This window comes from Hyla sarda, chromosome 7, assembly GCF_029499605.1.
Source record: "Hyla sarda isolate aHylSar1 chromosome 7, aHylSar1.hap1, whole genome shotgun sequence".
Classification (NCBI taxonomy): Eukaryota; Metazoa; Chordata; class Amphibia; order Anura; family Hylidae; genus Hyla; species Hyla sarda.
Genome location: NC_079195.1, coordinates 35,592,993 through 35,607,330, shown reverse-complemented (window position 1 = coordinate 35,607,330; position 14,338 = coordinate 35,592,993). Strand labels below are relative to the sequence as shown.

Genomic DNA, 14,338 nt, shown 5'->3' with positions numbered 1-14,338 from the left:
TATTCAGATATTTTTAGGTTTACTCACATGACCGTTTTTTTTTATCGGAATCGGTGTGAAGTCTGCACCCCATTGATTTCTTTTCATAGTTCATACAGTGGGGGAATCGCAGCAGGTAGCCAGACAAGAATTAGCCTAATTGGATAGGGTTGTAATATAAATCTACGGCTTTTAATTGCTAATCTGCGGCACAAGTCCGAGGGCCTACCTTTGATTTCTGCCTTGTAAAGCAACAATGGATTGTTCTAGCGGGAAAATGCATAGTGTGAACATATACCAGGAAAATGCATAGTGTGAACATATACCAGGAAAATGCATAGTGTGAACATATACCAGGAAAATGCATAGTGTGAACATATACCAGGAAAATGCATAGTGTGAACATATACCAGGAAAATGCATAGTGTGAACATATACCAGGAAAATGCATAGTGTGAACATATACCAGGAAAATGCATAGTGTGAACATATACCATTTCCCCAACATGAAATGCTACATGGACAAAAATATGTCTAACTTGACTTCAAATTTTTGTAATTGGTCATTTTTGCTAAATCTATTGTTAGCGGGTGCATAAAACGATGCATAATGCTGTGTGGTAGTTTGTATCAGCTCACCCTATGGCCTGTCGTGACCCGGACCAGTGAATGGCACTTGTTTATCACAGTAAAGAGAGATGTCTTGAGCAACAACTCGGGAATGGTAAATCTTCTTTATTAGAATAATAAGAACATAAAACGACAGGACGGTGATGCGTTTCGGCCACTAGTGCTTGGCCTTACTCATACAACTTGCCTAATGGTAAGATGATCCTATATATGGAGGAGGAGCTGACACGGAACACCTGCACAGGTGAGTTAAAACTCCAACCTCACACACAGTGCACAAAGTATTTAAAGGGGTACTCTGCCCCTAGGCATCTTATCCCATATCCAAACGATAGACGATAAGATGTCTGATCACGGGGGTCCTGCCACTGGGGACCCCTGCAATCTCCCTACTGCACCCGGCGCTTGTTTAGAGCGTCGGGTGCCGTGCGTGAGACTCATCATGCCACTGTCACACCCCGCTTGCGCCGTCACTGCCATCACGTCCCCTCCCATATACTTGCATTGAGGGGGCGTGGCTGTGACGTCACAAGCGGGCATGACCATGACGTCACAAGCCTCCACCCCACATCGCCAGTTATCTGGCATGGGGTGGAGTTCGCTCAATGCACTGGATGTCTGGGGGGCCGCAGCCGAGATCAGGGATAAAGTGTCTAGGGGCGGAGTACCCCTTTAAGACATACATAGATAGTAAAACAATATAAACACTAATGCAGGCTATAGACAACCATAAAATACATTGCATACGTAGGCATACAAAGCTGAAAAAAGCGATGAATAAGGTTACCGTACTGTCGTTTTATGTGCTTATTAATCTAATAAAGAAGATTTACCATTCCCGAGTCGTTGCGCTGGACATCTCTCTTTACTATAATGCTGTGTGGTCTGTGTAGGAAAACAGAATGGGCCATATTGTTGAGCACATAGCTCTGACTTAGGGTAGCGGATTTACAGCGTCTCTTATGCTGCAGATCCGCCGCTGAAGGACTTCTGTATGGTGCCTTTACATGTGCCTGCTGGGAGCGGCAATACGCCGCTACATGCAGACACACTGAAGCAATGCGCGAGTCGCTGCGCATGCACAGTATCCTCGCACACATCGCGGCCCTAAGGGTACGTTCAGACGAGTGGATTTGCAGCGTATTTTACGCTAAAGATCCGCCGCTGAAGGACCTCTATATGCTGGCTTTATAAGTGCCTGCTCGGAGGAGCAATATGCCGCTACGTGCAGACGCAGTGAAACGATGTGCGAGTTGCCGCGCATGCGCGGTGTACTCGCACACATTGCGGCCGCTCCCCCTGCTCAATGAGCTGCCGCGATGTGCGAGTATACTGCGGACCTCCTGAGGAAGACTATGAAACACGTGTCGAGGCGGTGGTGGGAGTACAGCGATCTTGAAGGACTCAGTATGACAACCTTAGGTAATGATATATGACCATATTATTTTCCACAATTTTGTTATTACTGTTCTGTTTGATGAGCACTAGAGTCCATAGATGAGCTGTCCCCTGTCTTGTTTGTGGGGTTGGTTTTAAGTGTGGGTCTTTTTAATTGGGTGGGTCCTGTATTTGTAATTAATTTGTAATAAACTTTAGCATTTTTTTGATGTTTATCTGCTTTCTATACTTATTTTGTGCTAGTTGTAGGTTAGTACTCGCACATTGCAGTGTGTCTGCTCGTAGCGGCATATTGCCACTCTGAGCAGGCACATATAAAGCCAGCATATAGGAGGTCCTTCAGCGGTGGATCCGCAGCGAAATACGCGCAGAAAAGGCGCTCGTCTGAACGTACCCTTAGGCCAAGTTTCCACTTGGTTTTTTTTCTGTCAGTTTTTGGAGATCTGCCACTGCAGTTTTTGAGCCAAAGCCAGAAATGTATTCAAAAGGAATAGGACATATAAAGGAAGGACTTACACTTCTCCTCCCTTATGGATCCACTTCTGACTTTGGCTTAAAAACTGCAGTGGCAGTATTCCAAAAACGGGGGCGGGGCTATGACATCACGAGCTCCTGGCGCCGCCGGCTCCAGCGTTAGGAACAGTTTGTTCCAAACGCTGAGCAGCAGAGTACCCCTTTAAATTTGATGGTAGTTTTGGAATTAAATGTTCCATGAAAAATCATACAGAACACACTTTCAAGGTCACCATTAAAAATTTTATTTGAGTTTTCCTCTTTTATTGAAGTGTCTGGTACTGACTAGATATTGCATTTTTTTTTTTTTTTTAAATAAATTTCCTCTCTTGTCCTACAGGTCAGACCGACCCATCCAGCGCTCAGATCTGCAGCCTGTCTATCGGCTCCTGTCCGGCAATGTGTACGTGTAGCAACGGTATAGTGGATTGTCGGGGGAAAGGATTAACTGCAATCCCAGCAAATCTACCAGAGACCATGACTGAAATGTAAGCCTGCGTGGTCACCCACAGTCTACTGCTATTCTAGTCTACTGTATCTCAGATAACACGATTACTACTATGCGAACCTTCCGGGATTGCGGTTGCATGGCCCCAAGGTTCATCAGACATGGCTTATATATTCACGAACAGCCCCCTGGAAATGATTGTAAAATGTAAACCTTTATGTATGCTAACCCCAGCTCTATACAGCCACAATGGTAGTCTCTTTTGAAAGTATGTTATAATCTAAGCCTGTGTCCCCAACCTGTGTCTGTTGTAAAACTACAACTCCATCTTTCAGGGAATAATAAAATGTGTATTTTTGCAACAGCAAAAGACCTGTTGCAGTGTAGGATGGTGGCTGTATAGAGACAACCACAGGCCTACTTAGCTTAAAGGTGTACTCCACTGCTCAACATTTGGAACAAACTGTTCCAAACGCTGGAGCCGGTGCCGGGAGCTCGCAACGTCATAGCCCCGCCCCCTCATGACGTCACGCCCGCCCTGTCAATGCAAGTCTTTGGGAGTGACAGCTGTCACGCCCCCTCCCATAGACTTGCATTGAGGGGGTGGTGCGTGACATCATTAGGGGGTGGGGCTATGACATAACGAGCTTCCGGCCGCAGCTCCAGCATTCGGAACAGTTTGTTCCAAATGTTGAACAGCTAAGTAGGCCTGTGGTTGTCTCTATACCTTTTTCATAGCCCTTTAAAGAATATCTGTCCCGGTTCACTTCCCCCATCATGACAAACCACCCTCTGCCTTTATTTATTTTTTATTTATTTTTTTGTTTTCTACCTTGATATTGCTCTGTATTTTCTGCCTAGTCTCAGTCAGATTCACAGACTGGGAAGGGGCGTTACCCAGCAGGCATTACATCATTTGAAGCCATACAGGGGAGAACTTCCTCCCTTTCTCTGCTACACACAGCCCAGAGCAATTCAGTGTGAGATGAGCTATGATTGGATAACGCTGCACACATGCCCCTCAGAACTCCAGACTGCATTTCCTGATTTTGGACTTCTGCCAGGCCAGCAGGAGTCCAAAGTCTGTGCAAGAGATTGGGAAAATGTGATCTGGACAAGTAGGGAGACACCTAGTGGCAGCTTTTTTTAAAACAAATAAAACATAGAAAACTTTATTTTTTTAACTTCCTTTTTTTAACATTAGTAATTTTTTTTTTATTTACCATTTACTAGGGGTGCAATAACAAAAAAAAAATTCAATGCCAGTACCCATTTAAACTATATTGATCTGGGGAATAGGTTTCCTATGTAATGTCCAGAATAAAAAGTTAAAAACACAGAGTATAGGACCTTTTGACATGTGCTCCTGCCTTGTGCCCAGTGGCGCGGCTATAGGAGGTGCAGAGGTGGCAGTCACACTCAGACCAGGGGCGGACACAGACAACAGAGGGCCCCTGTGCAAAGAATGTGCCTGGCCCCCCCCCCCCCCCAAAAAAAAAAGTAATATGCCATAAAATTGCACTGCAACTCACATTAATCTGCATTAGATAGGCAGCAGTTCCCCCACATTAGGTAGCATAGATTCCCCACATTAGGTAGCATATATTCCCCACATTAGGTAGCATTGCATAGTTTCCCCACATTAGGTAACGTAGCATAATTTCCCCACATTAGGTAGCGTAGCATATATTCCCCACATTAGGTAGCGCAGCATATATTCCCCACATTAGATAGCGTAGCATAGATTCCCTACATTAGGTAGCGTAGCCCCACATTAGGTAGCGTAGCATAGCATATATTCCCCACATTAGGTAGCATGGCATAGATTCCCCACATTAGGTAGCGTAGCATATATTCCCCACATTAGGTAGTGTAGCAAAGATTCCCCACATTAGGTAGCATAGCATATATTCCCCACATTAGGTAGCATAGATTCCCCACATTAGGTAGCATAGCATATATTCCCCACATTAGGTAGCATAGATTCCCCACATTAGGTAGCATAGCATATATTCCCCACATTAGGTAGCATAGATTCCCCACATAAGGTAGCGTAGCATAACCCCAACAAACAAACACACACACACACTCTCACTCACCCACACACTCTTACCTGGCCTGCACTACTTACATTTGCCCATGGGGACTTCCTGGCAGAGGTGCGCGCTATAAGTGACATCATCGCACGCTCTGCGCTGGACGTCAGCGTCCAGGTGCTTGTGATGACGTCACTCACTGCACGCACCTCAGCCAGGAAGTCCCCATGGGCAGATGTAAGTAGCAGTTTAGTGACTGGGCAAGACTGGTTTCCCTGTCATATGTGCACTGGCAGGGCTGCCATCAGAAATTTCGGGGCCCCTTACACAACTCAAGGCCTGAGACCCCCACCGATCACCTCGGTTGAAGTGGTTCTCCAGCTGTTGGAAAGCTAAAACTCCCATCATGTCTGGAGAGCCTCAGGCAATGGGAGTTGTAGTTTTGTAACAGCTGAAGAGACACAGATTGGACACAGTTTTACCCATCATCACTGCAGAACTTACAAGTGACTACAGCTCTGATGGGACAGTCATAAGAACACACAATGATGTCAGTGACCTGAGTGACGTCTTCTTTTCTTCTTCATCTCGTCCAGAGACCAGGTCTTCCCCCAGCTCCATCTTCTCTGCAGAGTCTGACATGCAGACATCATTGGCTCCTCATGGTCAGCAGATCCTCATCCTCTGCATGAAGACAGTAATCATTATAACCTTGCCAGAAAGTGTAACCTAAATAAAATACTGCCCCACACTGTACCCTGAATATAATACTGCTATACACTGTACCCACTAAATATAATCCTGCCACACACTGTACCCTGAATATAATCCTGCCACACACTGTACCATGAATAGCATACTGCCATACACTGTACCCACTAAATATAATACTGCTATTCACTGTACCCACTAAATATAATACTGCCCCACACAGTACCCTAAATAAAATACTGTCACACACTGTACCCTAAATAAAATACTGCCCCACACTGTACCCTAAATATAATATTGCCAGACACTGTAACCTGAATACAATACTGCTGTACACTGTACCCACTAAATATAATACTGCTATACACTGTATCCACTAAGTATAATCCTGCTACACACTGTAACCTGAATATAATACTGCCACACACTGTACTCCGAATATAATACTGCCACACATTGTACCCACTAAATATAATACTGCCACACACTGTACCCTGAATATAATACTGCTATACACTGTACCCTGAATATAATAATACTATACACTGTACCCTGAATATAATACTGCTACACACTGTGCCCACTAAATATAATCCTGCCACACACTGTACCCTGAATATAATACTGCTATACACTGTACCCTGAATATAATAATACTATACACTGTACCCTGAATATAATACTGCTACACACTGTGCCCACTAAATATAATCCTGCCACACACCGTACCCTGAATATAATAATGCTATACACTGTAACCTGAGTATAATACTGCTATACACTGTACCCACTAAATATAATCCTGCCACACACTGTACCCTGAATATAATACTGCTATACACTGTACCCACTAAATATAATCCTGCCACACACTATACCCACTAAATATAATACCTCTTATCCTCTGTGTCCTCATCATTCCTCATCACCCCCATAACCCCTGCCAAACCTCTCCTCAACACTACTATAACCACCCCCGCACCTCTCCTCATCATTACTATAACCCCCCCACACCTCTCCTCATCACTACTATAACCCCTGCACCTCTCCTCATCACTGCTATAACCCCCCCGCACCTCTCCTCATCAATACTATAACCCCCCCCAGGCACCTCTCATCACTACTATAACCCCCCCCCACACCTCTCCTCATCACTACTATAACCCCACACCTCTCCTCATCACTACTATAACCCCCCCACACACCTCTCCTCATCACTACTATAACCCCCCCCACACACCTCTCCTCATCACTACTATAACCCCCGCACCTCTCCTCATCACTACTATAACCCCCGCACCTCTCCTCATCACTATTATAATGCCCCCTGCATATCTCACCACCCCCATAACAACCCCCTGCACCTCTCTTCACCCCCATAACACCCTCCTGCACCTCTTATCACCCCCATAACCCCCCCTGCACCTCTCATCACCCCATAACACCCCCCCCTCATCACCCCCATAACACCCCCTGCATCTCTCATCACTCCCATAACACCCCCTGCATCTCTCATCACCCCCATAACCCCCCCTGCATCTCTCATCACCCCCATAACCCCCCTGCACCTCTCATCACCCCCATAACCTCCCCATGCACCTTTCATCCCCCCATAACACCCCCTGCACCTCTCATCCCCCCATAACACCCCCCTGCACCTCTCATTACCCCCATAACCCCCCCTGCATCTCTCATCACCCCCATAACCCCCTGCACCTCTCATCACCCCCATAACCTCCCCATGCACCTTTCATCCCCCCATAACACCCCCTGCACCTCTCATCCCCCCCCATAACACCCCCCTGCACCTCTCATTACCCCCATAACACCCCCTGCACCTCTCATTACCCCCATAACCCCCTGCACCTCTCATCACCCCCATAACCTCCCCATGCACCTTTCATCCCCCCATAACACCCTCCTGCACCTCTCATCCCCCCATAACACCCCCTGCACCTCTCATTACCCCCATAACCCCCCCCTCTCATCACCCCTATAACACCCCAAGCACCAGTTCCCCTGCACCTCTCATCACCATTGTAGTCTGCAAACAACATAGCCCCCATCCAACCCCCCCCCCCCCCCCCCCACACACACACCCGTTCACTCACCCTGCCGGGGTTCGGTGCAGCTGCTGCTCCTGTCAGAGTGTCACTGCATGGGGAGGATCCGTCGGGAAGATGATGGACTGGAGATCGCGCCGGGACAGGTCAGGTGACTGGAGTAGACGTGCGTGCCTGCGCGGGGCACGTCGACTCCCATCAGCCCCTGGCCTGTCCGGCCCTGCCGTACTTCTTAAGGGGCCCGCGCCCTAGAAAGAGCGGGCCTCATAGTCCTGCGGGCCCCCCGGACTATGAGGCCCGGTCATAGTTCTGACGGGTACCCAGCCAGGAGTCAGTGAGTGACAGTCGCAGTCACTCACTGACTAGCCGGAAAAAAAAAAGTACAGGGACGTCCGGGCCTCCCTGAAGCTCCGGGCCCCATACAAGTGTATGGGTTTACCCCCTGATGGCGGCCCTGTGCACTTGGTCCGATGGTAGGACCGGCCCAGCGTGTGAGTGCGGGCCGGGCCCCCTCCCACGCTGGGCCCCTGTGCAGCTGAACCGGCTGCACAGGCGATATGTCCACCCCTGACTCAGACCCTGGCTCCTAAAGGCACCTCTGAAGGGGGTCTGCATTGGGGGCCAAAGGAATCAAGTTACTTTTGTGGTTGTACCATTCCTCTGTTATGCCTCTTGGAAATGTATTAAGAAGTGAGTGTATGGTTCTAAAGACTCTGAGACGGTCAACACTGATTGAATAGTATTGGTGTAGGGCAGTGTTTTCCAAGCCCAGTCCTCAAATGTCATGTTTTCAGGATTTCCTTAGTCTTACACATGTGATATAATTGTGGTGATGCCTAATTTAATGACCATAATTATAACACCGGGTAAAAAAAAAGGAAATCCTACAATCATGACCTGTTGGTGGGACTTGAGGACCGCACTTGGGAAACACTGGTGTAGGGCATGCCATGCGGCTGATATGGGGCTTTCGGAGTGAAGGGGCCCCATCTTGGTTAATCCCATTCCTTTTTCTATTGATAAAAAACTGTGCAGAACCCCTCTCTCCTTGGAACTGCATTGTCTGCAAATTAATGGAGGGGATAATTGACCAATGAGTCATGGGAAGCAAATGAAAATAATCATCAGACCTTATGGTCCTGGGGGTCAAAATAAGTCGCCATTATTGGAGGCCCATATCAATGCTATGGGGCCCCTTATCTTCTATGTACTTCTCTTCCCTATTGGCAACGGGAATGGCAACACCCAGTCGTTATTTTATTCATATGTTTCCAAGAGTACCCCTTTAAAGTCAGTCCTAAACATATTGGGGAATATTTATCAAAACCTGTGTAGAGGAAGAGCTGTTCAGTTGCCCATATCAACCAATCAGATTGCTTCTTTCATTTTTAAAGAGGCCTGTGAAAAATGAAAGAAGCGATGTGATTGGTTGCTATGGGCAACTGCATCAGTCTTCTACACAGGTTTGGATGAATCTCCCCCATTGTCCACTCAGGACAAACCCCTGTCCTTATTCACTAGAGCAGTGTTCTCCAAACTGTGGCCCTCCAGATGTTGCAAAACTACAACTCCCAGCATGCCCGGACAGCCGTTGGGAGTTGTAGTTTTGCAATATCTAGAGGGCCACAGTATGGAGAACCCTGCACTAGAGACACCTTAGCCAAGATGTTCAGTAGCGCTTTCTCTGGAGTATTTCCAAATAACATGATAAAAAGAATAAACTAAAAATGAGGCCTAGTTGACCCAATGCTTTTACCAAACTTTTACTGCTACTTTTTTCCTGTAATATTCTATTTTTTATGCTGGTGGAGACCTCGTAATAGCCTGTCTAGCATGTACATAGACCCTCTCCAGGGACAATATGCTTGTGCCGCAGATGCACTTGAGAATGAACAATGGACCCTTGTGGCTGGGACGTCCATGCGGCACACCATGTGTCCCACTGCGTCAGGCACCGTTCCTTCCTGCAATCACCGCATGGATCTGTGTTACAGCTGATCTCCTCCAACGTCCGGGTCCTCTTGGGGGAAGAAGGGAAAAAAAAAGTGGCTTCGGTAAATACGCAGCTGCTGTCCAAAAGCCGGAAGATTCAGCGGAGCTGAAAACATTACACACGCTTTGTTATAACACCAAATCATTACACAGGCTCCTGCTGGCATCCACTAAATGTAATTGATGGAGTGTTAACTCGGGTCATTCTGCTTCACATGCGCAGCTGACAGGTCACTTCTTCTTACCGCTCAATCTGGGGGACACTTAGCGAGAAATATTAATTAGGAAATCTCGGGGGTCTTATTTCGCCTCTCAGAAGGTCACTTTCAGGAGCTGTCGGACAATATCTGTAATAGCGGTGGAGGAGGAAAAGGGAAATTAACCAGGAGAGCTAATATTAAGCCTTATTGGCGAACACCTATGCAGAATAATAACCTTCTTTTTTTTGCATGATATGTGTGCAGAATCTCCCAAGATTTATACATACTGGGGATCAGACAAATCCGGCTTTAATTTTTTTATTTTTCTACCCCGTGGTGGATAAAAATAAAAATAAATTCATATATGTATATATCTATCTATCTATCTATCTATCTATATATATATATATATATATATATATACACACACACATATATATATATATATATATATATATATATATATATATATATACCTATTAAGTGGTACTCTTAAAGATTTTAAAGGAATGTTTGTGGCAGGATACCTTTTGTACAAGTGTTTGACCCTAGAAGTCTTGACAAATGAATTTGCCCAAGTTTGAAATCCATTACCTTTGTTGAATAATTTCCACGGTGTTGCCCGGTCTTCCTGCCTAAACCTTGTTGAAGAGGAAAACCAATAATGACGCTCTCATCCTCATGTCTCAAACTCATATCTCATCCCCATATTCTGTCCTCATATCCTGTCCAAATGTCTCATCCTCATATCCCAACCTCATATCTCAATCTCATATGCCAACCTCATATCTCATCCTTATATCCAATCATCATATCCCGTCCTCATATCCTGCCCTCATATAATGTCCTCATATCCCGTCCTCATATCCTGCCCTCATATAATGTCCTCATATCCCGTCCTCATATCCTGCCCTCATATAATGTCCTCATATCCCGTCCTCATATCCTGCCCTCATATAATGTCCTCATATCCCGTCCTTATATCCCGTCCTCATATTCCGTCCTCATATCCCATCCTTATATCATGTCCTCATATCATGTCCTCATATCCTGTCCTCATATCCCGTCCTCATATCCCGTCCTCATATCCCGTCCTCATATCCCGTCCTCATATCCCGTCCTCATATCCTGCCCTCATATAATGTCCTCATATCCCGTCCTCATATCCTGCCCTCATATAATGTCCTCATATCCCGTCCTCATATCCCGTCCTCATATCCCATCCTTATATCATATCCTCATATCCTGTCCTCATATCCCGTCCTCATATCCTCCCTCATATCTCATCCTCATATTCTGTCCTCATGTCTCATCCTCATATCCCATCATCATATCTCATCCTCATATCCTGCCTTCATATCCCATCCTCATATTCTGTCCTCATATATTGTCCTCATATCTCATCCTCATATCCCATCCTCATATCCTGCCCTCATATAATGTCCTCATATCCCGTCCTCATATCCCGTCCTCATATCCCGTCCTTATATCCCGTCCTCATATCATGTCCTCATATCCTGTCCTCATATCCTGCCTTCATATCCCGTCCTCATATTCTGTCCTCATATATTGTCCTCATATCTTATCCTCATATCCCATCATCATATCTCAATCTCATATGCCAACCTCATATATCATCCTTATATCATGTCCTCATATCCCGTCCTCATATCCCGTCCTCATATCCCGTCCTCATATCCCGTCCTCATATCCCGTCCTCATATCCCATCCTCATATCCCATCCTCATATCCCGACCTCATATCCAGTCCTCATATCCCAACCTAGTATCAGGTCCTCCACACTAGGCCCTGCCTGCTGGACAGTTGGCAAGATGTTTTAAAGTCCTGGGTAATTTCTGTAGCCCAAGAATAATGCAATTAGGAAGTAACATAGTAACATAGCTCATAAGGTCGAAAAAAGACCAGAGTCCATCAAGTTCATCCTATAACCCTAATGAGTCCTGAGTTGATCCAGAGGAAGGCAAAAAAAAAAAGCTGGAATCACAGCTTACAGTGCTGAGTTCTGCTCTATAATGTCCCCTGTGCTGCCTCTGAATGTGATATAGAGATAAAGGGGAAGGATTCTCTCTTCCTGTACTGCTCTATAATGTCTTTCATGCTGCTAGTGATTTTGAGGGTGTGCTATAGAGATATAGGGGACCAGGATTCCCTCTCTTGTGTGTGAATCATAGCAGCTAGTCTACACCGACTAGCTCTGAAATAACTGACAATTTTGTTCTAAATTACTAGTGACACTATAAGGCACTTTATGGATAAAAAAGTGGCCTAGAAAATGTTGTATAAAATGAAGTTTAGAACTGATGCATAAGGGAAGATGTGAATGGGAAAAGCAAAAGATGTTTCTGCTATGTATAAATCCAAAGTTGTGACCTGAGTTCTTTCTTTTTATGTGCCTAGACGCTTAGAGCTGAATGGAATCAAGTCTGTGCCACCCGGAGCCTTCTCACCATATAAGAAGCTACGCAGGATGTAAGTGCCCTATACAATGACACATTTCTTTAAATCAATGCTGAAAGACTGCTCTGTTTGCTCATCCCCTGTACACCTGAACACTCAGCTTTGCTGAACGCTCATGTGTTCTAAATGGACAGGAGGGGTAAGCCACTATCAGATTTTTCTCCTTTTTCTTTTTGTTACAAAGAGACAGCAAACATATGACTGAAAAAGTGTCGATATGACGTGAAACGGGTCGTCGTCTCTGTCAGTCATATGTTTGTTGTCTCTTTGTAACAATAAACAGAATGAGATAAGAATATCCATCGGTGAGTGCCATCTTCTCTTCTCTTCTGCAAACTACATTTTTTTTTATTTTATTTTATTTTTTTTTAACAGTTTTTTTTTTTCCCCCAGATCGTCAAGTTTAGCCTGGTACATCTTATGAATAATAACAAGGAGGCGATAGATATTTAAATATATTATTATACATTATATATATTATTTGTAAATATATATATATATATATATATATATATATATACAGCAACAGGAGAATACAGCAGCACACTGCTAGCTCAAAGATACAGATAAAACATGAAATGCTATACAGCTATAGTGCAAAAAATGAAAAAGTGAGGTAATTAGCTCACAATTTGGCAGCCAAATAGCTTGGACCATCCCACCACGGTAAGGTGACCTAATTGGGACGGACCCTACACTGTGAATATGCCTCTGTGCAATCAATTTAACAGGCATTGCAAGATCTGAGACATCCAGCACCTTATACACACCTAATAGAGGTGGGTGGGGTGCAGGAGCCAACATGGAGGAAGCCACTCCCCCGTATGTATAACACAAACAAGGATATGTTGGCCTGCACTACTGATACCAAAACTACTATATGGACCTGGCACACAGGTGCACGCTGCTAGGCTAAAAATACAGCAACAGGAGAATACAGCAGCACACTGCTAGCACAATGATACAGATAAAACATGAAATGCTATACAGCTATAGTGCAAAAAAAGAAAAAATGAAAAAGTGAGGACCTTAGCTCACAATTTGGCGGCCAAATAGCTTGGAGAGATTTTATATATATATATATATATATATATATATATATATATATCTCAAGGCTGATTTGTGAGTCGCTCACCCCGTGCACGCCCACCTCGCCACCTGTGCCGTAGACCGGCTGGTACCGCCTCCGGCTACTCACTTGTGGAAGAAAAGACAAGGTCCGGCACTAGGTTGCAGGTAAAAACTTCTTATTCCTTTATTTCAAGATTCTGCAGTACAGGGTAGAAAGTCTGACGCGTTTCGCTAAAAAGCTTAATCGTAGACTGATTAAGCTTTGTAGCGAAACGCGTCAGACTTACTACCCTGTACTGCAGAATCTTGAAATAAAGGAATAAGAAGTTTTTACCTGCAACCTAGTGCCAGACCTTGTCTTTTCTTCCACATATATATATATATATATATATATATATATATAGATAGATAGATAGAGTGAGAGAGAGATAGATATAGATATCCATCTTTACGAGACCAATCAGTTCTATTTTGTGGCCCCTGTTGTTCCTGAATACTGTAGTAAAAATAAAAAACATAAACCACTTTAAGTTAGAGCTTTTCAACGATTGATGGCAATACTGCAACTCGCATTTTAATTCTGTTTCCCTATGGAAAAAACAAAAACTCCCAAGTTGGATTTTTTGCAATAATCACCATAGGTAAACATTGCAGCCATTGTGATAAGGCTGTGTTTTCAGTGCAAAGTACTTAGTATTGCTATAAAACCCTTGCTACAGAGCAAGCCTATAGACAATGTAAGGCTAAAGCCATTGATTTGGTTGATCTTTATGGTAGTGTTTCCCAACCAGTGGGCTTCGAGCTGTTGCAAAACTACAA

The 14,338-nt window shown here is 44.8% G+C and overlaps 1 protein-coding gene across 4 annotated transcripts in view; it reads left to right on the top strand.

Moving 5' to 3' along the window:
* Window positions 1-14,338, top strand: part of SLIT1 (slit guidance ligand 1) — a 390,223-nt gene that overhangs the window by 279,596 nt on the left and 96,289 nt on the right. For all 4 annotated transcript variants that reach the window (XM_056532480.1, XM_056532484.1, XM_056532482.1 and 1 more), the window contains exons 9-10: window positions 2,861-3,008; window positions 12,389-12,460. In XM_056532480.1, coding sequence (XP_056388455.1) covers window positions 2,861-3,008; window positions 12,389-12,460 — 220 coding nt within the window. The remainder of the gene's footprint in view (window positions 1-2,860; window positions 3,009-12,388; window positions 12,461-14,338) is intronic.